At 36.8% G+C, this 22,068-nt stretch overlaps 2 protein-coding genes across 4 annotated transcripts; one reads left to right on the forward strand and one right to left on the reverse strand.

The window, feature by feature from the left end:
* Positions 1-526: 526 nt before the first annotated feature.
* On the forward strand, positions 527-12,340 carry LOC113112809 (uncharacterized). 3 transcript variants are annotated; one of them, XM_026278682.1, is made up of 15 exons: positions 527-1,025; positions 2,794-2,987; positions 3,558-3,783; positions 4,437-4,512; positions 4,790-5,045; positions 5,185-5,238; positions 5,379-5,452; positions 5,557-5,717; positions 6,022-6,219; positions 9,420-9,506; positions 9,617-9,870; positions 9,960-10,088; positions 11,015-11,155; positions 11,282-11,426; positions 11,759-12,340. In XM_026278682.1, the coding sequence occupies exons 5-15, from the start codon at positions 4,995-4,997 to the stop codon at positions 11,974-11,976; spliced, it is 1,512 nt and encodes a 503-aa protein (XP_026134467.1). In that variant the 5' UTR covers positions 527-1,025; positions 2,794-2,987; positions 3,558-3,783; positions 4,437-4,512; positions 4,790-4,994; the 3' UTR covers positions 11,977-12,340. The 3 variants fall into 3 exon arrangements, with proteins under 3 accessions (XP_026134467.1, XP_026134468.1, XP_026134469.1); XM_026278684.1 differs by having other exon boundaries at positions 531-1,025; positions 11,312-11,426; XM_026278683.1 differs by lacking the exon at positions 4,437-4,512.
* A 135-nt stretch (positions 12,341-12,475) lies between these two features.
* LOC113113261 (uncharacterized) lies at positions 12,476-16,154 on the reverse strand. Its single transcript, XM_026279405.1, has 6 exons — positions 16,093-16,154; positions 15,531-15,576; positions 14,575-14,666; positions 14,027-14,137; positions 13,106-13,379; positions 12,476-12,931 (listed from the first exon to the last, which is right to left on the reverse strand). The coding sequence occupies exons 1-6, from the start codon at positions 16,152-16,154 to the stop codon at positions 12,707-12,709; spliced, it is 810 nt and encodes a 269-aa protein (XP_026135190.1). The 3' UTR covers positions 12,476-12,706.
* Positions 16,155-22,068: the final 5,914 nt, after the last annotated feature.

Consider the following 22,068-nt stretch of genomic DNA (forward strand, 5'->3'; position numbering starts at 1 on the left):
TGAAAGGTTGAAACTAAGTGTTCGAAAACTCAAAATCTTACAAAAAAAAGTTTTGCAAGATCGAAAAATAAGATTTGCAAGCTTGCAAAATGTAAAAAAATAAAAATATCTTTGCAAACATTGTGTTCTTTTTGAGATCTCCTCCTTCAGAACTGCTACATTTTTTTTTACGAAGTTGCGCAAATAATTTTTCAGAGTTTCAAATTTGTCAGTGTTCTCCCACTGTATTAGATTGTTTTCCAGGTTTGAAACCTTGTAAATGGTGATCTGAAAACTGGTGTGCAAATGTGTGAAAACAAGTTTTGAAACTCTGAAAACAGAGTTTTGCAGGCTTGCAAAGTGGTAAAAAAATTAAAATCTCTGCAAACATAATTTTGTTTTTGAGTTTTCCTTCTTCAGAAGTGCAACACTCTTTTTTATGGTGTTGTGCAATCATTTTTTCAGAGTTTCGAATTTGTCACTGTTCTCCCAGTGTATAGTTTGCCTTCCAGATTTGAAACCTTGTAAAAAGATTGATCTGAAAACTGGTGTGCGAATAGGTGAAAACAAGTTTTGAAACTCTGAAAACTGAGGTTCGAAAGGGCGAAACTTATTACATTACATTACATTTGCACTCCTATTGCAGACAATTTTTTCAGAGCTGAGTTTACAACACCCACTTTGTGGAGATACGCCCACACAGTTGCGAGCTTGCAACTCACGTGATTTGTGGCAGCGTTGTCACGCAGCTCTGCTCTGAAACTCTGAAACTCAGACTGAGCGAAAATGAAGCTTCGCAACCTCGCAACTTGAAAAAAAGCCTGAGGGAGGGACTTCTGCTCTTGGCCAATGCTTTGCTGTCTGCTGACGTACAGTCCAATCACAAGTTGTATTTACTGGAAAGGTGGGATTGACCGACTGCTCCACCAATGACGAAAGCGCACAAGAGGACACGCAAACAGAGGATGCACGCACGGCATGGATCTCTGGCCACAAGGCGGTCCCGTCCTAGAGCTGCAAGAACCGCGTCCATGGCTGGGAGAGAGGTGACAAACTTTAACGTTACCATTAATTTTAGCTAACTAAAAAGCTAGCTAATAACTGTGAACTTATTAGCATGCTTGTGGTCATCTTTGTAGTCACTATAACTTAGGCTGTGTTCGAAACTTTAAAGTAAAAGTTATGGTGAATTTTCCCGGGCAGATTCATCGCTCCTCCTGACCATGCCTTTAACTCTCAAAATAGTGAAATGTTCAGTTTCCTTCATTTGGGTTTCATGGGGTGAAATAATAGCCTACATTTGCTGCAGATGTAATTCCAAGTTAGTTTTTGGTCATGTAGCTGCTAGTAATCTAACGTTAATTTTATACATGAGATCAGTATGAGTCCGCTCCACAAAGCCCGGTAAACCTGCTCTGTGTTCGACTTCATTAAACCATCTGCCAGATGATGGTTAGTTGAAGTTCCTTTGACCTATTGTTCATGAGTAACGTTAACGTTACCACATGACCAACTCAAGCGTGTTCAAAGAGAATATTTTTGTGAGGTAACGTTAATCGGCCCATTCAATTCCATGTTCAATTCAATTTGTTTTATTGACATTATCTATCTATCAATTACAGAAACGACCGTCTGTGTGTGTGTGTGTGTGTGTGTGTGTGTGTGTGTCTTATTTGCATATCCCTCGAACCGTTAGTCCGATGGATTTCAAAGTGTCTTGCTACATGCACTAGTAAGTGCAGTGCCAAGTTTTACGTTGTTTCGATGATAAATACAAAATATATCGGTCAAAGAAGCCACAAGAAGGTTGTGGTTTAAAAATTTTTTTTTTGACAAACACTCAGTCAGCTACACTGTTTACTTCTGTTATGAATATTATAATTTTGTTCCAAAACGTGATAAATCCATTTAGATTAACTTGAGTAAAAATTTGTTTTCTTTACCAAGAAAGTGTCAAGATGAAAACCACTATTTTTTGTTTCATAGCATCTCATAGCATCTTTAGGTTATAATAACAATTCAGATTTTGATTTTCACATATTTATTATAAAAATTTATTATTTTTTTCCCAAAAAAGCAATAAGTTCTTGACACTATGCAATTAATCCATTGAATCAATATAAAAGTTACTTTTTATCATATTGAAACTGTTGAAATCAGTTGAACTTTTTTGAACTTGATGAACTTTTTTGACAGCAATCATCTCACAAAAACAGATTGTGCATGGGCACGTTGCACTGCTCGACGTACTTATTCATTTGTGGATGTAAACTGAATCTATAAGTCGGCTATGCTGTTTACTTCTTAATATTATATTTAATTATGGTGCGCTTAATGTTACCGCTACTGTGTAATAGTAGCCTATGCTATTCAACTAAACATATCCTATTCAATGCGTTCACAGTCTCTTTCACTGCCATAATTTGTAGTTGCCCATTCACAAACTGTTTGCTCAAGCATAGCATAATTCACTTTGTGATTTCTATCATGCACAAATAAAAATGTCACTGAGCTTTTGCTGTGTAATTGTAACAATGAGCACTCAAAACACACCAAAACAACAATTACTAAAAACACGCTTAAAAAGTGATTTTGCACGGGCATTTTGCACTTGTATTTACAACTACATTGTCAAAGGAACCAGACAAGAGACAATTTCCACAAATATTCCTGTCATTCATTATTGCCATTAGTGAAAAAGCTAAAAAAAAAAATCATGAAATATACTTACTTCACACACAGCAGAGCAACAAGTAGGTGATTGTTAATATAATTTTTCATTGCATTGATATTTGAACTGTCCAATTCTTGCAGGAGGAATATACTGCAATAGCTGATGCTGCACAGTCGCTAATATCATTGATTTCGAGAAGACAGCAACAACCTGAAGGCAGTGGTCAAGGAGGAAGGGGGCAACCACCTCGAAGGTTGCAGTCAGATGGACACAACACCCCAAGTACATCAACTGGAACAAGTCAGCTGCCGACGATCCAAAATGAAATGCAGAGGTAGGTGCTGCCACACTACATTGCAATTCTTCATATACATATTACTCTTTTTGTGACTGATTACTATGCTGACTTTGGACAATACACTTGCTTCATATACCAGAACACAGAACATGGAAAAAAAAATACAAAGATAGAAAACTAGATAACTTCTACAGACACATGCTGGTTCCATTGAATGACAATCTTTTAACTGCTGTCATAAAATAACTTTTGATTTTTTGTTTTTATATATATGTTTTGTCCCATGGCACATATGGTTATGTTTATCGCCCACTAGCATCAATGGCTGTACAGACTAGGTTTTCTAAAATCCATCATGATTGTGCTTCAAAAGTGTAATTCTCTCTTTTCACTTGTTGTTTTCACTAATTGGGTTTTTTCACTTGCACAAAGAAGAATATAAACCTGATAAGATAAAACACTGCAAGAAATGCTGTTGTTAATGAAAAATCTTTAAATACTTTGACTCAGTCTTTCACTTCAGTGGGTAATGATATATTTGAAGGATACATTGATTTTCTAAATGCAGTGTACAACTTGTTTACAGTGTTTTTCTTTTTCCTTCAGGTCATTTCCAGGTTTTTTTCGCCGTGAAATGATTCGCTCCAAGAAACGCCCTGCTGCTCTTTCCAAAATATCTCCAGCGATAGCCATAAAATATGTCAGGCTTCAGTTTTTGGTGCTGTCAAGTCCGACTGATCGCACACCAAAGCCATCTGAAGAAATCAAACTCCTCGAGGCAGGCTTGGGGAAAAGAACCATTACAGTGGCTGATAGCTCTTGCCATGAGGAGGTATTCTAGATTTGATGTGTTTTTGTTCCATCACAAGTGTTTAACTCTTCTATTCTAACATCAATTTGCAATTTGCTAATCACTACTTCAGTTAAATGGTTATTGTTTCGTTATAACCTTTTTAAAGACCCCCTACACTCACGTTAAAATTCTGCTGTGGTTAATATTTGTTTTACATAGTTTTCCCACATACAGTGTTCTAAAAACCTCTGAAAAGGGTCTGGAAGCACATCTAGTCTTTCTCCCTCATTTAGAAATTCTGTATCTATGAATTTTCAAATATGTAAATAGAACCACTGCATGCATGGGACTTGTGACAAAACTTGTACACATACATATATTCTAATGTTATTGTTATTAATGCAGATACAAGGTACATAAAAAGTTTACTTTCAAGTCATACCATGCCAAGGTGTGAGAAAAAAGGATAACAAGAAAAGTATGTGGTTGCCGCAACTTAAAAAAGTATATGGTAGAGGTTTTTTTAAGCAATATTTGATGTAGTAGATAACTACTTGAAGTAGATCTGGAAAAAGTAGTAGCACAAAGGATCTCAGTACTTGAGGCAGTGCTGGAAGTAGTAGCAGTTGCATATTTAATAAAAATTCTCTAACACTAAGCATCGCTGCTTTTCATGTGAAATCTTTGTTTAGATTGTCTGTCAGCTTGAAGAGCAGTACCCCAAGTTGAAGCAGTTGTCCGGAGGCTGGCTTTGCTATAAATCAACAGGTCAGGTATAGTTAGTGTAGGATAAGGAAACCTGCTGGAGCTTTTAACCCACTGAATGAATTTGAAGTCATGCTTTAGAGCAACCAGTTTTGCATATGAAGCATAGTCTCCCCAGTGTTTTATCTGCAAGTTTAAACAGTTATGGTGGTTTGATACTGTTTTTTTATAGTATTTGTCTTGTATAGTAAATACTTTATTAGTAAAGCAATGTTATTTGGCATCTCATAGTTGTAAAAACAGTAAAGTAAGTTATTATGTATTTGCTTTTTGTATTTAGGTGGTCAAGGACAGAGAAAATTGACTGTTGTCGCTACAGAGTCTGAGGGCTACACTGGACGACTCCTTAAAACGGTCACAAATAATGGAAAACTAATTCTGTACATTGTCCCACTACAAGAGGAGCTAGATGCAAGCCCCCTCCCCCTCAATGCTCCAGAATTTTCCAAAATGCCAAAGTCCTCTGCAAAAACTGTGGAGTTGTTATGCCTTTACAGTTCCTGGCTCTGCACATCAAATCTTGTAATGCTGAAATTGTAAGTAACACTCACATTATTCTGTATGTTAAAGAATTAAGTGTGGTTCATTACCTTTCAAATTCCACGTCAGAACCTTTTTTGTCAGTTCCAAACCCAAACCTTCTACCTAAAATGAATTTTGTTTCCCAATTCACAGAGCAGTGATGAGCCTGAAATTGTCAGTATTGTAGAGAAAGAAGTCAATACTACAGTTGAGTATATTTTTTTTTCAGTATACCCAACTTCTGAATGTCATGTTTTTTATGTATTTAGAAACATAATATTATTTGAAACATAATAATACTTAAAATTAATAACATAAATCTGTACATTTCTCTGTTTCTGATATAGGAAGTATGCCCAATATGTGAAAAACAATTTCCTAGAGAGGATATTGCATACCATGCCAGCTTTTGTGGAGATGGGTATTAATCAATTTGCATTCATCATGCCTTACATTTCACTAACATGATGTTTTTACAGTTGTAATTACAATTGAGGTTCTCATGGTATATCTAAACATGTTTAGATTTCCAGAAGACACCTTGATGCCATTACTTGAAAATGATGCCAGAGAGGGGACTTCAAGCACAATTGATTTCTTGCCTCATGAACAAAGCACCAGTTCGACTGGTGTAGTCAATGACATGGCCGGACCATCAACTATTCTTGCTGATCCCACTGTCCCAGGTGCCAGTCAAGAGCATAAGCTTTTAACAGAGCTCACGAACTCAAAGATATATTTCATTTTTTGTTTTTGTTGCCACAAGTCAGTTGTTAAATGTCATTGTCATGTTAACCTGTCCTGTCCCTCTTACAGAACCTGCTTTTTTAGCTTCTGTTTGATGTTAATTGCTTGTAATCACGCTGATTAATACACTCAAATACATAGTAATCAGGCTCTGTAAATTATTTTATATCACACTGAAATGTATTTGACTGTTAAATGTTTCATTTATTATTTTTTTTCAAGTATTTATTTTATATTTCATAGAATGGAAGCAAATCATTAATTCTTCAAGTGCAGCAACACTGTTCAGAAGAGTTATCTTGAGGGGGCAACAGCTGGAGATACCTCTTCGCTTCTCAATGGACCTACATTCTGATCTTGAAGAGAGAGAAAAGGCAGTAATCGCATTCTACAAGACTCCAAGAACTAAATGGGCCTCCCCACTTCACTGTGTGCTGGAAGGTAAGATTGTTTCTTTAAATTAAGGTTTTAGCAATATAATATACATGGCATAACTTGTAAAGAGTTTTCTCAGTCATCTCAAACATAGCTCGCACACACACTCACACAAACACACACTCACTGTCCTTCACTCACTCACTCGTGCACGCACACACACACACACACGGGCGCGCGCACACACACACACTGTTGCTCCCACTCTCACTCATTCGCGCACACTCACTCTTGTACACTTAATCAACTCGTCGTGGAGGACCGTTAAAAAATTAAACATGCTAGTCTCTCTGTCGTGATGTCATGAAGCATCGCAGATGCGATGTAGATTGTCGCCCACTATGACACAATATACGAGATGAAACGATCGAATCTTGCGTCTCGACACCCGTTGTTGTTTACGAATCCCCATGACACCCTACGTCAAATGGATCGTGCCAAAATCAAGCTCAAATCATTTAATCTGAACCAGGCAGGTAATAAACGTTTGACCTATCACACAAAGAACCTATTAAAGCCAGAGGTGTAAAAAGTAATCAAAACTTTTTCTGAAGTGAAATTTTACTCAATTAAAAGTACAAGTATCTGGTCAAAAACATATTTGAGTAAAAGTAAAAAAGTACAACTTTAAATTGTACTCAAGTATTAAAGAAGTAGAAGTCCTTTTTTTTTTCTGACAGACATACAGAAGAATGGTTAAAGGGAGTGAATGAATAAATGCAAAGGCACAGGTCAAACGTATATTTAGTCCAACAACGACAACAAATAAAATTAAATCCTGCGGAAAACCAAATAATAATACAGGGAAAAGCATTAAAAGGAAACTTCATCCTTTCCACCCTGACGCCATCCTATATGACTTTCATTTATCAGATGAACAAAAACAATTCTCTGTATATAATGAAAGTGTATGGGACATACAAAAATGACACTTACACAGAAACTATACACAAAGAGACTATGACAGTAACTCATGCAACCCCTGTTAATGAATCACTGTCTTCTTAAGTGTAACTACAGGCATATGTAAAAAAAAAAAAAAATATATCAATATTTTAATCTTGACCGTCACTTTGTGTGGTTTCTGAAGTGCTCCTGTCCCCTTGCATTATATGGTCAAAAAATCTTTGCTTATGTTCATGTGAAGAAAGAAAGTCATAAACATCTGGGATGACAGAGGTTCAGTAAATGGTCAAAGTTTCAAATTTGGGTGAACAATCCCTTTGAAAAGCAAGATGTGATGGAGAGGTTAGAAATATATTCCAGACAGAATACAAGAATGTGTTGAATTAATGAGGAGAGTCTTAAATTAAAGCATAGAATTAAAACATACAACGTTAACGTTTTTGAAGGCCACTTTATTTGTGTTGTCTATTCAACATCACTGTCTAAAATCAATTAATCTTTTAAATGTTTATTTGGAGCATTTCGAGTTTTTTTTTTTTTCCTAGCAAATATTGATAAATAATTATTTGTGACTAAGTGAAGTGAAGTGACATTCAGCCAATTATGGTGACCCATACTCAGAATTTGTGCTCTGCATTTAACCCATCCGAAATGCGCACACACACAGAGCAGTGAAAACACACACACACCCACTGTGAGCACACACCCGGAGCAGTGTGTAAGATTAATTAATGAGAAAGCATGTAATTATTAAGATTAAAAAAATATTCACTGACAGTCCTAATTCCTACTTAAGGATTCATATAATGACATATTGTAAACACAATTTATCCACGACCTGGTAAGAACATCACTAAACATGAATTACTATTAATTTAGCATATAATGTTTATTTAAACACTTTTTTGGAGACTTGTATCATTTTATAAAAATAAAAAATCTCACAAAAATATGAATTGTATTTAAATTCTCATCACTGATTTTATTTGCACTCCATTTTGTGCATTCAGCTGATATATTACAAAGCTAATGGCTCTTTCAAAACAGAACAAATAATGAATAAACTTTTTGGGGGCAGGAAAACACAGCTTTGCTACCTCAATAAACTTCCTCAGATTTGGTGGTGAACTTTTGAGGCCAGACATTTACCTGATGAAAGTGATAATTAGTAGAAATGTGTGTGTTTGATGCATGAATGTGCAACAATGATCGTTAGTTCTCATGTCAGCCACACGTTTGATCTTTTGTTTACCATATTTAATGTCCATAAGATAAAATACAAATATAATGTACTTTTTAAGATGAAATAAAATTTTAAGGAGTAAAAATGTAATCAAGTAAAAGTACAAGTAGTCAGTTTAAATTGTAATTGAGTAAAGTACAAATCCCCCAAAATAATACTTAAGTACAGTAATCAAGTAGAATTACTCAAGTATTTTACACCTCTGATTAAAGCACTAAGACATGGGTACAGTATAGCTTTCACATGAATATCTATCGCAATTCATATTGTCATCCCAATATTAAACAATGTTATCGCACATAGCAGCTTTACCTCATATTGTGCAGCCCTAGTCACAATTTCACTATTGAGATTGATTAATTGATAAGGGTTAGTGCTTGTGCTTCAGCAAGCGCTGTTGGTTATATAATAACAATGTAACCTTCATTTAGTGATATGTGCGCTTAACTCAGGTTGGCAAAACTGGGACCTTCCTGTCGGGTTTAGAAATGCATATAACAATAATTTGGGATGCAGGTATAAGCCTGTAACAACATGCATGCAAAATACATCTGAAATTACATTCTCGAGTTGGCCACACTCACAGTTACTCAGTTATCTGTTCGGTTTGTTATTAATTCCTTTTAATTATTACTCGGACTACATTAAATTGCAAATTATATTGTGCATAAATTCTAGTTGAAGTGTGTTTTTGTCATTCCCCCTCACTTCACACATATCTCATCAGACTCAGACAACAATAGTTGATTCTTCCTGCAGGTATAACAGGTTCAAAAAGAGATTGCTCCTTTCTATCATTGACGTATGTCTCTTTGTTGAAGTTTTTGTAACACAGCCTTATTAAAGATGTGGGCCAATGTTTGAATGACAAACTTGACACATTTTCAGTGTTTGCTATGAACAAAGTAAACCTATGCCAATGTCAAGCCATGTCAAGCCAATGCTAGCTTGACATGAATGCCTCTTACTTTCACCCTACATTGTGAGTGGTTCCAGGTCCTTGGCAGTCAATCACATACCCTTTTGTAGTGATTTAACAATTATCCTTTTGGTTTAGGTGATGCTGCCATCGGTGATGGTGTAAGTCGTTACTTCATCAGCTTTGCTATGCAGACCTTGCAGTCTGGATTCCACATCAATTTTGGTACGTCTTAGTTTAGTTTTGTTTATATCTTTCAACACTTTTTCATGACCTAAACTTGAAAAGACCTGTACTGTGCCTTATGCTAACTTTTGTTTCATCTTTATTTACAGGCAATGCTGATGTGACGAGGCTGTTTGAGGGGCAGAAGGATCACCTCATCCCATGTGCCTCCCAGCCACTCATTGATTCGGACCTTTTTCTGATGGCAGGTAGAATGGTGGGACATTCATTTATACATGGTGGCCCAGGATTGCCAGGGATCAGTCCTGCTGTAGTCCATGTGCTCTTAGGGGGCCAATTGGAGACAGCGACATTGGTATTGGAGGATTGCCCTGATATCGATCAAAGGAACACAATCCAGTTGGTAGGAAGTGTTTTGTTGTGAAGCTTTTTTTGGTGTGTGTGTTTGTGATAAAATACGAGACTAATGTAGGGAACTAAATTCTCCCTCAGCTGGATGGCAACAGGGAGCTATCTGAGGACCAGAAAGCGGCTGTCAATAGCCTAGTCGACATGTGGGAATTGCCACGACTGACTAATCTGAACAGACAATATCTTCATCAGAGGCTGTTGCAGCATGCGGTAATGACATTAGTTCACATAATCTAATACTTTTATATCATTGTATTGAATCTGAAACCATCTTTTGTCTTGCTTATGATACACGACTCAGCTGTTAGTCAGTAGTTTTTGTCCACTGGGAAGCGGGACACTATACCTACCTATACCATATATAAAAGGGGTGATGGTTCAGCCTGCTGCCTTCTGGGAAGAGATAAAGAAGTTTCAGCTACCGCACCACCAGCTTTTGCCCCCAGGCTGATTCAGACTTTTAAGCTCAAATTCATCCTCAGCACTGCTCCATTGATTATAGATTATTTCTGTTTACCATTTTCATAATTGCTTCCATATTACTGTATATTGTCTGCTACGTAGCAGAAGGGAGTTACAGACTCAATTTCACTTTATAACCTTCAAGTTGTAAAGTGACAAATAAATACCTTGTATTATACATCACCTTGTCGAACAGTCGGTCAGTCATTTTGCAGTCCAGAGTTGCTTATATCAAATTAAGGACATTTCAGTCAACATTCGTGTTGCTTTGAGGGTGAATTTATTTACATGTAATGATCCCATGACCTTCTGTCAGCAGGCCATAATTTCAGTATTGCAATGGTATTATTTTTAGTGAAATATTTTACTCATGCTCTCACTCCCTATTTTCTTCTCATGTGATATACTCCCAGAGGGGAAAGTGAGTTCTAATTAGTGGTTATGAATCAAAGCAATATTTGAATACCTTACTGAGACCCAGATTAAAGAGCAAACATAGGTCATTATGTCATTCCTATCACCTGCATTGTCTAAATCTTTAGACAATTATCCAAAGGAGCTCAGATATTAAAAAAAAAAATGGTTATATTGTCCACTTCAGCCACAAATAGCTATCCTTTTACTTAAGATTGTTGTTTGTATCTCTGTGTGTGTGTGTGTTACAATTATTGCAGATTCTGGGAAGAACCGCTTCTCAGATCAAACAGATGAGAAAGGGCTTAAAAGAAACAGGAGTGTGGTCAATACTGTCAGAAAGAAGAGATGTGGCTGAAGCTGTCTTCCCACGTGAAAAAGAAGTTATCTGCAGCCCCCAGGTAATACTCCCATGGGGGCCTACGGTTGATTTGTTATTTTTATATTTGAATCGATTTTACGTATGATATTGGTCAAGGGTGTAACAACTTATTACACTGTATATTGTTTTCACTTTTAATTTAAAGAAATTAATGCCAAATTTGTGCATCAACAAGGTCATGATTGATCACATCATTTGGCCAACAAGTGAGGTTGTTGACGACGACGAGGAATTTCCACTTGAGACAAGAGCCAAAATTGGAATGTACCTTCGGCATTTCATTGAAACGGGTATGTCATATCCATATACTTGTCACTATGTAGATGTCAGTGAACAATGACACAGCATAAGACACTTGTAATGTAAGTGCAAAGGTGTGTTCGCCGTGTATGTTTTTTTTATTTTATTTTTTATACCTTAACTCAGAGCTTAAAGTCATAGTTGCATTACGCTTCCTCCTTAAAGAGATGTTGTCCTTACCCTGAACCTTGTGTTCATAGCAACCCATCCCTAATACTCCAAATATTGATCATTTGCCCAATTAATACAATTTCCTGTCATTTATTTTATGAGTTGAATAATTACATTTGAGTTATTGTGAAAAAAGCTTTTCTTTTTCTAGCACCAGCAGCATCTCGGATGAACCTACTCAAGTTTTGGACTGGATGGGAAGTTCTCTCTGGGCAGCTGAAGCTGGAGGTGGTACGTGGGGAGTTCCCAAAATCCTCGACTTGTTACCAGAGCCTACGCATCCCTGGCCACTTCTCAACTTATGAGGAACTTAAACAAGCACTGGAAGCATCTATCTGGACATCCGATACTGGATTTGGACTGATATAATGCAGCTTCATGCAATACATGTGTGAAACATGTCAGTTTAAATTTCCTTTATTCACATTTCATTTATTTTAGGCCAACGTATATTTAACAATGTTTTAGTTAAGAAAAAAAAATGGCATCTTTACAGACCGTGGAGTTGTAGCATAATGTTCTCATAATGAATGGCGTTTTAAAAACAGAAATTACAAAATGCATGTTCGGTAAGTGTTTATTCACAGTATTTGTGTCCAGTATTCATTCAGGATTACATTTACAATGTTTAAACCAAATGTTTTAAGAGAATGTTCACAACCTGTTGTACTGTGAGTGTTCAACAATCATTACTACTTGGTAGTGTACAGTAAAGAATTTTTTGCAGTTTTGATATTGCATTTAAAGTTGCATTACTTCACATACAAATATTTTATTTCTCCAGCTTTGTCACAAATGTGTTCATGTGCAATGTTAATCTAAATTGACATTTTATGTTAATGAAAAATTAAATGATTTTCAAAAAAAGTCACAGAAAAAAAAATATTGAATTTCATATACAAAACAGAATTTGGTTTGCTGGAACATTGGTAACCCTGTCTTAAAAATGGCGAAAGCTGGCTGGCCGGCCATATTTTGTTAAACCTTTGCCCAAGGATGAAATTAACAAATGTAAAGGGAATGTGACTTGTAGCATATAGTTTATGGCCAATTACATGTAGGATGTTCGAGATGTTTGTGCTTAAGGACACTTAATTGCCTAATCAACGGGTGTTGAATTGTTTAGTCTAACAAAGTTTAGCACCTGGATATAAAGGTCACAGCCATTTGAATCTGAATCAGTTAGAGGGTCAATCACAGACTGAAGTGCTGCCAGATCTTCATCAGCCAGAGGCACCTCAAATTCTGGGACCTGAACTCCACTGACAGAGGTCTCAGGAGTCATCAGGGCATCCTCCCAGTGTAGATCTTGGTTTTGCAGTTCCTAAACGTATGGAGAGATTTTAGTGTAGGCCCAACACACAGTGGACACTTTAACCCTTAACCCCTAATAATAATTTTAAAAATAACATTTGTATGTTTGCTTCATGTTAGCCGACAAGCAAAGAATACAAAACAGCTTATACCACAGTGATAATTATTAACAAAGTTGTCCTACCTCAAGATTTTCCTCTTCCTCTGGAGTGTTGAGTTGCCCCATATGCCAGAGCTGTTGTGGAGTGTGGTTTCCCTCTGTCCTGAGGGGATGGTTATTCCAACCTGCTGCAAAGACGTGTAACGCTGCTCGAAGGCGAGGTAAGAAGACATAATGCACGCAGAAAAGGTGCACCGTGTTGGAAATATCCAGGAGACCATCTTCCTCCAGTGTGTGAAGCACATCATAAAATATGCAGGTGACAGCCATCCACACGTCTCGCCACATCCGTTCGATTCTTCAAAAGTACAAAATGTCTATCAGACATAGGTATTGGCGAAATGTAATGCAATTCTCATTTGTTTAATAAGTGCTGTATCATTTATAATAATTAGATACTCTGGTCCAGACAGTGCGAACCTCAAAGGATACTTGAATGCCAAAATGTGGCAATGAGTGAAATGAAGGTGAATGGGGAGAGTTCTGTGCAGAACACAACATTTTCATTGAAGGTTTGCACAAGGAAGTGTACAAAGCAAAATGGAACTTCCCCAGCCATTCAACTGTATATGATCACAGATATCAGAACAAAGACCGTAGCTAATGTTGGATCACTTGTTAAATTATTTTTCGAATATGCTTTTAAAAAAACAATTGATGGGGGGATGCTGATGGCACAGTGGATAAGACACATGCCTTTAGTGTGAGAGTCTCTGGTCTGAATCCACTGTGACACACCAATGTTTCCCTGAGCAAGACACTTAACCCCTAGTTACTCCAGAGGCGTGAAGCCTCTAACATACTTAACAATTGTAAGTCGCTTTGGATAAAAGCGACAGCTAAATGAATAAATGTAAATGTAAAGATAGTGGGTTTTAGTTAGGAGAGGTAAAAAATTTAAATCTCTAAAGTAATAACCTTCGAACAGCAGGTATTTCATATTACCTTTGATTGTGTACACTTTTTCCCGAGATAAAGCTAGCTCGGCCGGTTCCACGTCTCGCAAACATGAAGTAGGCGATGTCCAAATTTTCAACTCCTTGATCTCCGCGAACCCTTTAACATAGAAATAATATGAGGTGTAATCAAGAACATTTGCAGCAGTAACCCTTAGCAGCGAATCTGACAGTTAGATGAAACAACTAAAATGACTGACAAGAGTTTCCTCAACCTTTTCTGTATTTTAGGGATAATTAATTAATTCAAATTAAATTAATAAATTCTCTGTATAGCACATTTCTAGTCTCTGCGACCACTCAAAGCGCTTTTACACTACATCGAATTCCCCATTCACACACATTCATACACTGCTGGAACAGCAGTATCTTGCCCAAAGATGCTTTGTCATGTAGCCTGGAGGAGCCGGGGATTGAACCTCCATTCTTCCGATTAACAGGCAACCCGCTCTACCTCCAGAGCCACAGCTGCCCACAATAATAAGACAGGCAGATAACATATATTATTTGAAAAATAAATCTAATAATAATAATTACCTTGATGGAACACCATGGAGCTGGGTGGCCTCAAAGAAAAAGGAGAATGCTGTACTGGCACGGTTATTGGTTGCTGCATCCAAATACAGGACCTGTGTAAATAATTACTTATTATTAACTAAAAAGATTTAGTGACACAGCAACTACAATCAACAACAAAGTTTAGAAATGTTTAAAAAGGAAACGGTAATCATGTATGTACTGATGATGTCCAGTATTGCAGAAACAATTCCATTAACCAGTTAGTCATTCTGTAAAAAATATATGTAAATTTTAATCATTACATTAAATACATTAGTCATTTATCAAATAAAATTATCAAAATTAGCTGGTTACAATCTCACAAATACTAACATTTATTTTCTGATCTCAATCCATCCTTATGATAATATGTAACTTTTTTAACCTGTAAGACTAAGTTCACAATTAGTGGATGTGACTTTGTGCTCTGCAAATTGTGAAATGCATTTTCCTAATTTACATTCAAAAATGTTTTCAGTAACGAAAACAGAATTAAAATAATCGTTATGTGAAGGCATCTTGTTCACATTGTCAATTACTTTATTTCTACATGGATCCATATCAAGAAAGTAAACCATGGCAGAAGCTTAAGTAATAATTCTTGCTGAGGATAAACATGTTCAACAGGCTTGTGATTTTTAAGTATGTTTAAGTCTACTACATTATCAACAACAGTAACCATAATATAATATAAATAAGGTCTGTAGGGTTCCGGTGTTCATAGAAAGATTTTCCTTTTTGAATGTTATAGAATTGCAAAAACTATTTCTTTCATATATTCTACAATATTTGGGGGGCTTAAAAGTTTAGATCACTCAACCACAATTCTCAACCACTTATCCTTCTGTACTGTAGATAGAAATCCAAACTTTCTATTGCTTGAATTGAAATTATTTACCTAGCAAAGTGGATATTATATATATGAATTGTATTACCTTTCTGGAAAATCCATCAACTCCACCAAATATTATCAGGTTGTACCTATGAACAAAAAGTAATACAAAACAAAAAACAAAAACAAAAAGAACATTATACATACGCATATAGCATATACATACACCAATCACTGCCTTGCATGCTTTAAATAAATTTGTAACTTTGGTGTAAAATTGGGTTGGATACTATGGAGATGAACAGAGAGATACAAATACACTATTGTAGACTCATATGACACCCAGGGAATTAGCCTCAACTTCGTTTCTAGGGGTCAGAGGTCCCCCAAGTACCTGAGTTTAAAACCACAGATTTACATAACACCTTAGCAAGGATAAAGTTAGCTTAAAATACATAAAAACATACCTGATAAGTTTATGGTTGGTGTCAACATGTACCAGTGCAAGGGGACCTCGAACTGAGTATGATCTTCGCACAATGCAGCCAAGTTGTGCAAGTCGGGAAAGAACTCCAGCGGCATCCACACGATGCATCGATGCCTTTATCCTCTCCCACTGCACACGGCTACCCATTGCCATGAGCTGTCCCTTCACATTTCTGTACCCTGCATTGGGCATCTGGGTTTTTATAGCTATCACCATGTTGTCAAGTTCTGAGTCAGTCATGGTGCTATAGCATCCTGTCACACTTAGTCCATATTCCTCCATCCTACGGAATATAGTGCGTTGTGATACCCCTAACAACTGAGCTATGTAGGGTACTGAGAATTGTGCTTCTAGTAAGTCATGCAACTGATCTCTCTGTATAATCAGCCTGGGTCCTCCTCTTAACCCTACAGCTGTGTCTAAATGTGACACAGCTGGATTGTTTTCCACTGCAGTTTGGACCAGCTCCAACAAATGATTTAACTGCTGCAAAATGTCAGTGCCAATGTGTATTTGATCAGCAAAAGAATGAATTAAAATTAATTCATTGTTACAGACAAACTCAAGGAAATCCAAATCGACAGGTTGTCTTGAAAGTGCTTGCTGTATTCTAGACCGCAGCCGCCCAAGTAACTCCTCCCGAAGGACATCCTGGCAATGAAAGATAAATTAATTAGAAATTAGCACTCCAAGAAAGTCACAGAAACAACACTAATCTTGCAAATACATAAAAATGCTTAAAGATTTATACATGAAATGCATAGCATAGCCTATAATTTTGTATGCAGTTTCCAAACAGCTCAAACCTTCAAGATTCTACATACATTACTACATTGTGATTGACATCAAACTTAGAAGTTGTAATTTTTACCAAAACAAGACAGCTGTAAGCAGTAAAATATAATATATATATAATATGATAATCTTTTAACATCACAATTTTAAATGTACCGTGTTTTCCGCACTATAAAGCGCACTTAAAAGCCTTTAATTTTCTCAAAAAGCGACAGTGCGCCTTATAAACTTATATATGGATAAAGGCGCTCTGTCAAAATGTTGACATTCCCTTTAGCACAGCTACATGTAGTGGATGCATAACGCAAACCCAGTCAAACGTTTGACTGGAGAATCTTATATTCTATGTGCGGAAAGGCAGCAAATGTAGGCTATTATTTCACCCCATGAAACCCAAATGAAGGAAACTGAACATTTCACTATTTTGAGAGTTAAAGGCATGGTCAGGAGGAGCGATGAATCTGCCCGGGAAAATTCACCATAACTTTTACTTTAAAGTTTCGAACACAGCCTAAGTTATAGTGACTACAAAGATGACCACAAGCATGCTAATAAGTTCACAGTTATTAGCTAGCTTTTTAGTTAGCTAAAATTAATGGTAACGTTAAAGTTTGTCACCTCTCTCCCAGCCATGGACGCGGTTCTTGCAGCTCTAGGACGGGACCGCCTTGTGGCCAGAGATCCATGCCGTGCGTGCATCCTCTGTTTGCGTGTCCTCTTGTGCGCTTTCGTCATTGGTGGAGCAGTCGGTCAATCCCACCTTTCCAGTAAATACAACTTGTGATTGGACTGTACGTCAGCAGACAGCAAAGCATTGGCCAAGAGCAGAAGTCCCTCCCTCAGGCTTTTTTTCAAGTTGCGAGGTTGCGAAGCTTCATTTTCGCTCAGTCTGAGTTTCAGAGTTTCAGAGCAGAGCTGCGTGACAACGCTGCCACAAATCACGTGAGTTGCAAGCTCGCAACTGTGTGGGCGTATCTCCACAAAGTGGGTGTTGTAAACTCAGCTCTGAAAAAATTGTCTGCAATAGGAGTGCAAATGTAATGTAATGTAATAAGTTTCGCCCTTTCGAACCTCAGTTTTCAGAGTTTCAAAACTTGTTTTCACCTATTCGCACACCAGTTTTCAGATCAATCTTTTTACAAGGTTTCAAATCTGGAAGGCAAACTATACACTGGGAGAACAGTGACAAATTCGAAACTCTGAAAAAATGATTGCACAACACCATAAAAAAGAGTGTTGCACTTCTGAAGAAGGAAAACTCAAAAACAAAATTATGTTTGCAGAGATTTTAATTTTTTTACCACTTTGCAAGCCTGCAAAACTCTGTTTTCAGAGTTTCAAAACTTGTTTTCACACATTTGCACACCAGTTTTCAGATCACCATTTACAAGGTTTCAAACCTGGAAAACAATCTAATACAGTGGGAGAACAATGACAAATTTGAAACTCTGAAAAATTATTTGCGCAACTTCGTAAAAAAAAATGTAGCAGTTCTGAAGGAGGAGATCTCAAAAAGAACACAATGTTTGCAAAGATATTTTTATTTTTTTACATTTTGCAAGCTTGCAAATCTTATTTTTCGATCTTGCAAAACTTTTTTTTGTAAGATTTTGAGTTTTCGAACACTTAGTTTCAACCTTTCAGAACTGTATTTTCAGTTTTGAATCATGGCAGGATTTAAATCCCATAGCGCTCCCGTATAGCACAGCACTGAGAGCACAACAGACATTCACTGATCAGAGCGAGAGCGTCGCGAAATGTCACAAAAGGAGTGTGTTTTTGGTTGCCAGGGCAAGACAAACCCTGCACAGATTACCAAAAAAAAAAAAAAACAGCATTAAGGGACTAGTGGATGGAGTTTATTTTTACAGAGCATCAACGGAGTTGTGCAAGTGTTTTTGTTTGTTCCCTGCATTTCGAAGATGCTTGTTTTACAAACAAGGCCCAGTTTGACGCCGGATTTGCATATCGTTTATTTCTTAAGGATAATGCAGTCCCAACGAAAAAGGGTCACGATCTTGTGTTGGAACCGCAGGCGGTGAGTAAAACTGCTTCAAATATCTCTGTGTTGTTAACTTAGCTATCGGCGTGTGAGCACATCAAGTAAACAACATGCGATGTTGTCATCAAACTGCACTTTCCACATGTACAGCTTAAAAAAAAAAAAAAAAAAAAAAGACGACATAAAGTGGAACTTAGTCATTTTCCAAAATCGCTAAGCAAATATATACAGTTTCAATACATACCACATAGAGAAGTCGTTGCTGATGCTGCTCTTGTTAAATTTCAGCCTCTGGATCTGTCACAGCTTCCAAACGCTCTCAAGGCAAAAGCCTACTGGCGCTCGTGATTCTTTAGCTCCGCCCACACGTCACGCCTCCAGGCGCTCGTGTTTTTCCGGGAAAAATCGCCACAGACTATCTTTCTCTTATAAATATAATAAAACTAAAGACTTTTTGGAGTTATGAATGATGCAGTACTACTCTATAGGTACTCAAGATTAACAGGATATTGAGTGAAAACTAGCATTTCACCCCCCCTTTAAGATATTTTAGATTTAGTCCGAGAGCTCTCAGTCCCTCCATTGAAGCTGTGTGTACGGTATATTGTCGATGTCCTGAAAGGTAATAAAAACATCTTAAAAGTAGTCCATGTGACATCAGAGGATCAGGTAGAAATTTTTGAAGCATCGAAAATACATTTTTGTCTAAAAATAGCAAAAACTATGACTTTATTCAGCATTGTCTTCTCTTCCGTGTCTGTTGTGAGAGAGTTCAAAACAAAGCAGTTTGTCATATCTGGTTCGCGAACGAATCATTCGATGTAACCGGATCTTTTTGAACCAGTTCACCAAATCGAACTGAATCGTTTTAAATGGTTCGCATATCCAATACGCATTAATCCACAAATGACTTAAGCTGTTAACTTTTTTAATGTGGCTGACACTCCCTCTGAGTTCAAACAAATCAATATCCCGGAGTAATTCATTTACTCAAACAGTACACTGACTGAACTGCTGTGTGCTGTGAAGCCAGATAATGACTCGTTCATGCCAGCTAAAGCTGAATCAGCCTCTCAGGACATATTATGTCCACCCTTCTTAAGGGGAAAACGTGTTTGTGATTATGGACCCTTGCCATATGTTAAAATTGGCTAGGAACAGGTTGCAGGCTTACAACTCCATCATCAGTACCGCAGGAACAGTTAAATGGAAATACATATCAGAGTTGAATGATGTTCAGGAACACGTGGGTCTTCATGCGGCCAACAAAATCACCAGAAAACAAATCATCTTTGAGGGGCAGAAGATGGTGTCAGTGGCGGCCCAGACACTGAGTCGATCGGTGGCGATGGCTCCATTCGTGTCCTTATGGAAGCCGGATATCCACAGTATAGAATGTTCTCCTACGATTGAATTTCTTCAGGTATTTTTTTTTTTTGTTGTTGGAAATTAAATGTTGTACCCCTCTAACACTGGATAGTTACGCCCCTGAAGACAGCATATCAGCTATTAATATTTCTAAAAAAAACTAAAAATGGAGTTGTTTTCTCGTTTATTCGTTTTCATATGTGAAAGCAAAAACAAATTAATGAACAATACCTGGACCTTATAATCCAGGTTTTACTCATATTTCTAATCATGAGGATTGCATATTGTTGTGAGGAAGTAGATTATTATTGCAGTGCATTTGTTATACAATGGATGTAAGGAGCAATATGTAATGCTGTCTGGTATTTTTATTTTCTGCAGGTATGATGTAGAGACATTCATGCACCGTGTTGATGCCAACATCAAAGTGTGGGAGAATTTTAATCGAAAAGACTATTACTTCAAAGGCACCGTGCATCAAGTAATATGCCTCAGATGTGTGTGTGTGTTTGGCAGTTTGTTGCTGTAGAAACCTAAAACCTTTCTTTGACTCTGTAGGTAGCCTGTCTTCACAATTGCCCAAACATGGAAATCTATGCTAGTTTATGAGAAGCGTCCTGAAGAGGACTGGGGACCTCATGTGGGTGTCATCTACAGTTTTATCTCACTTGAGTTTTAATAACCTGGCTCTCTCTAAGGGATATGAGCTTTCATGGTTTATTGGCAATGAAAGAAAAAGAAATGTGTTTTATGTCTTTCAGAATTACAGGAGCTGTTTTGTTGATACGACATTGCAAAACTAGGAAACCTTGAACCCTATGAAATCATGAATAGGAGTTCCAAGAATGATCTTAACTTTTCTCAACAAAACAGTGCTATTTATGTTTTCAGTGTATACATTGTGGACCCAAATTACAGGTGCATGTCACTTTCTTTTTAAATAACTCTTAAAGATAAATATTAAAAAGGTCATCTTTGTTAAATGAAATGGACAATGGGTCTCATTTACTAATAATTATATGGATTATTTGTATTTATAGACAAACGAGAACTTCTCATGAAAAACTTCAGTGTTATTTACAAAGTGCATACATACGTGATTTTCTTAAAGAGATAGTTCACCTAAAAATGTAAGTTCATTTCTTATACTCACCCTCAAGTTGTTCCAAACGTAGATGAGTTTCCTTTTTCTGCCTGACACAAACAAGCTATTTTAAAGAAAATTGTTAACAAGTCAACGGCTACAGTTTTAATCTTTTGTACGCAACAGAAGAAAGAAAGTTATACAAGTTTAGAACAATAGAAGGTAAGTAAATGATGACAGTTTTCATTATTGGATGAACACAATTTGTTAATACATTTCAAGGATGCGAAACATACAGCCACCGGGTGCAATCAAAAAATAAAATTCCAACAGGGGACGTTGACATTTAAGGGGTTAAAAGTGTATGTACTAGGTTTTTGCATGTGATTTCAGTGTTTTTCTTCATTTGTTCTTAAATATAAAATACAATTTATCATAAAAGAATTTGATTAATATTGATTTGTTAGAAAAAGAAAGTTCATAAAAAGATTTTGAACAGAAATTCTTGCATAGGCACAGTTAGTAAACAAGACCCATTGGTTTTAATTTTAGGGTGTATTACTGAAGCTGGTTGTGGGATTAAATAATAATAAATTGGAGAAAGTTTTAAATTTAAAATTTGTAGTTGATGATCTTGACCACCTGATGGCAGAAACTTGACAAGCTCTGGGGTGACAAATATCTTCTTATTTCCTTCCATTAAGCTTTTGTGATCTTCATGCTGTTTTTGTAGTCCAAACATACAGAATCTCAGTGTAAGCAATTCATTTCTCATCTGTAATTCCTCTAAAGTTCATCTAGAAAAACAGCTAATTATTAAACCTATTAATCTGCTTTCTTCATAGGGTTGATTTGCTCTTTCACGTCCATACGTTTTTGATTCAGTCCTTCATTACACTCATCAT

The sequence above is a fragment of the Carassius auratus genome, chromosome 13 (genome assembly GCF_003368295.1).
Source record: "Carassius auratus strain Wakin chromosome 13, ASM336829v1, whole genome shotgun sequence".
In the NCBI taxonomy this organism is placed as follows: Eukaryota; Metazoa; Chordata; class Actinopteri; order Cypriniformes; family Cyprinidae; genus Carassius; species Carassius auratus.

Bases quoted from the DNA above. Each gene is read 5' to 3' on its own strand.
- LOC113112809 (XM_026278682.1), top strand. From the start codon at position 4,995: ATGCCTTTACAGTTCCTGGCTCTGCACATCAAATCTTGTAATGCTGAA. The intron at 5,718-6,021 runs GTGCCAGTCAAG...TATATTTCATAG, and splicing joins TGCTGATCCCACTGTCCCAG to AATGGAAGCAAATCATTAAT. The intron at 6,220-9,419 runs GTAAGATTGTTT...CTTTTGGTTTAG, and splicing joins ACTTCACTGTGTGCTGGAAG to GTGATGCTGCCATCGGTGAT.
- LOC113113261 (XM_026279405.1), bottom strand. From the start codon at position 16,154: ATGACTGACTCAGAACTTGACAACATGGTGATAGCTATAAAAACCCAG. The intron at 13,380-14,026 runs GTAATATGAAAT...GTACTTTTGAAG, and splicing joins AAAAGTGTACACAATCAAAG to AATCGAACGGATGTGGCGAG. The intron at 12,932-13,105 runs GTAGGACAACTT...CCATACGTTTAG, and splicing joins AGGAAGAGGAAAATCTTGAG to GAACTGCAAAACCAAGATCT.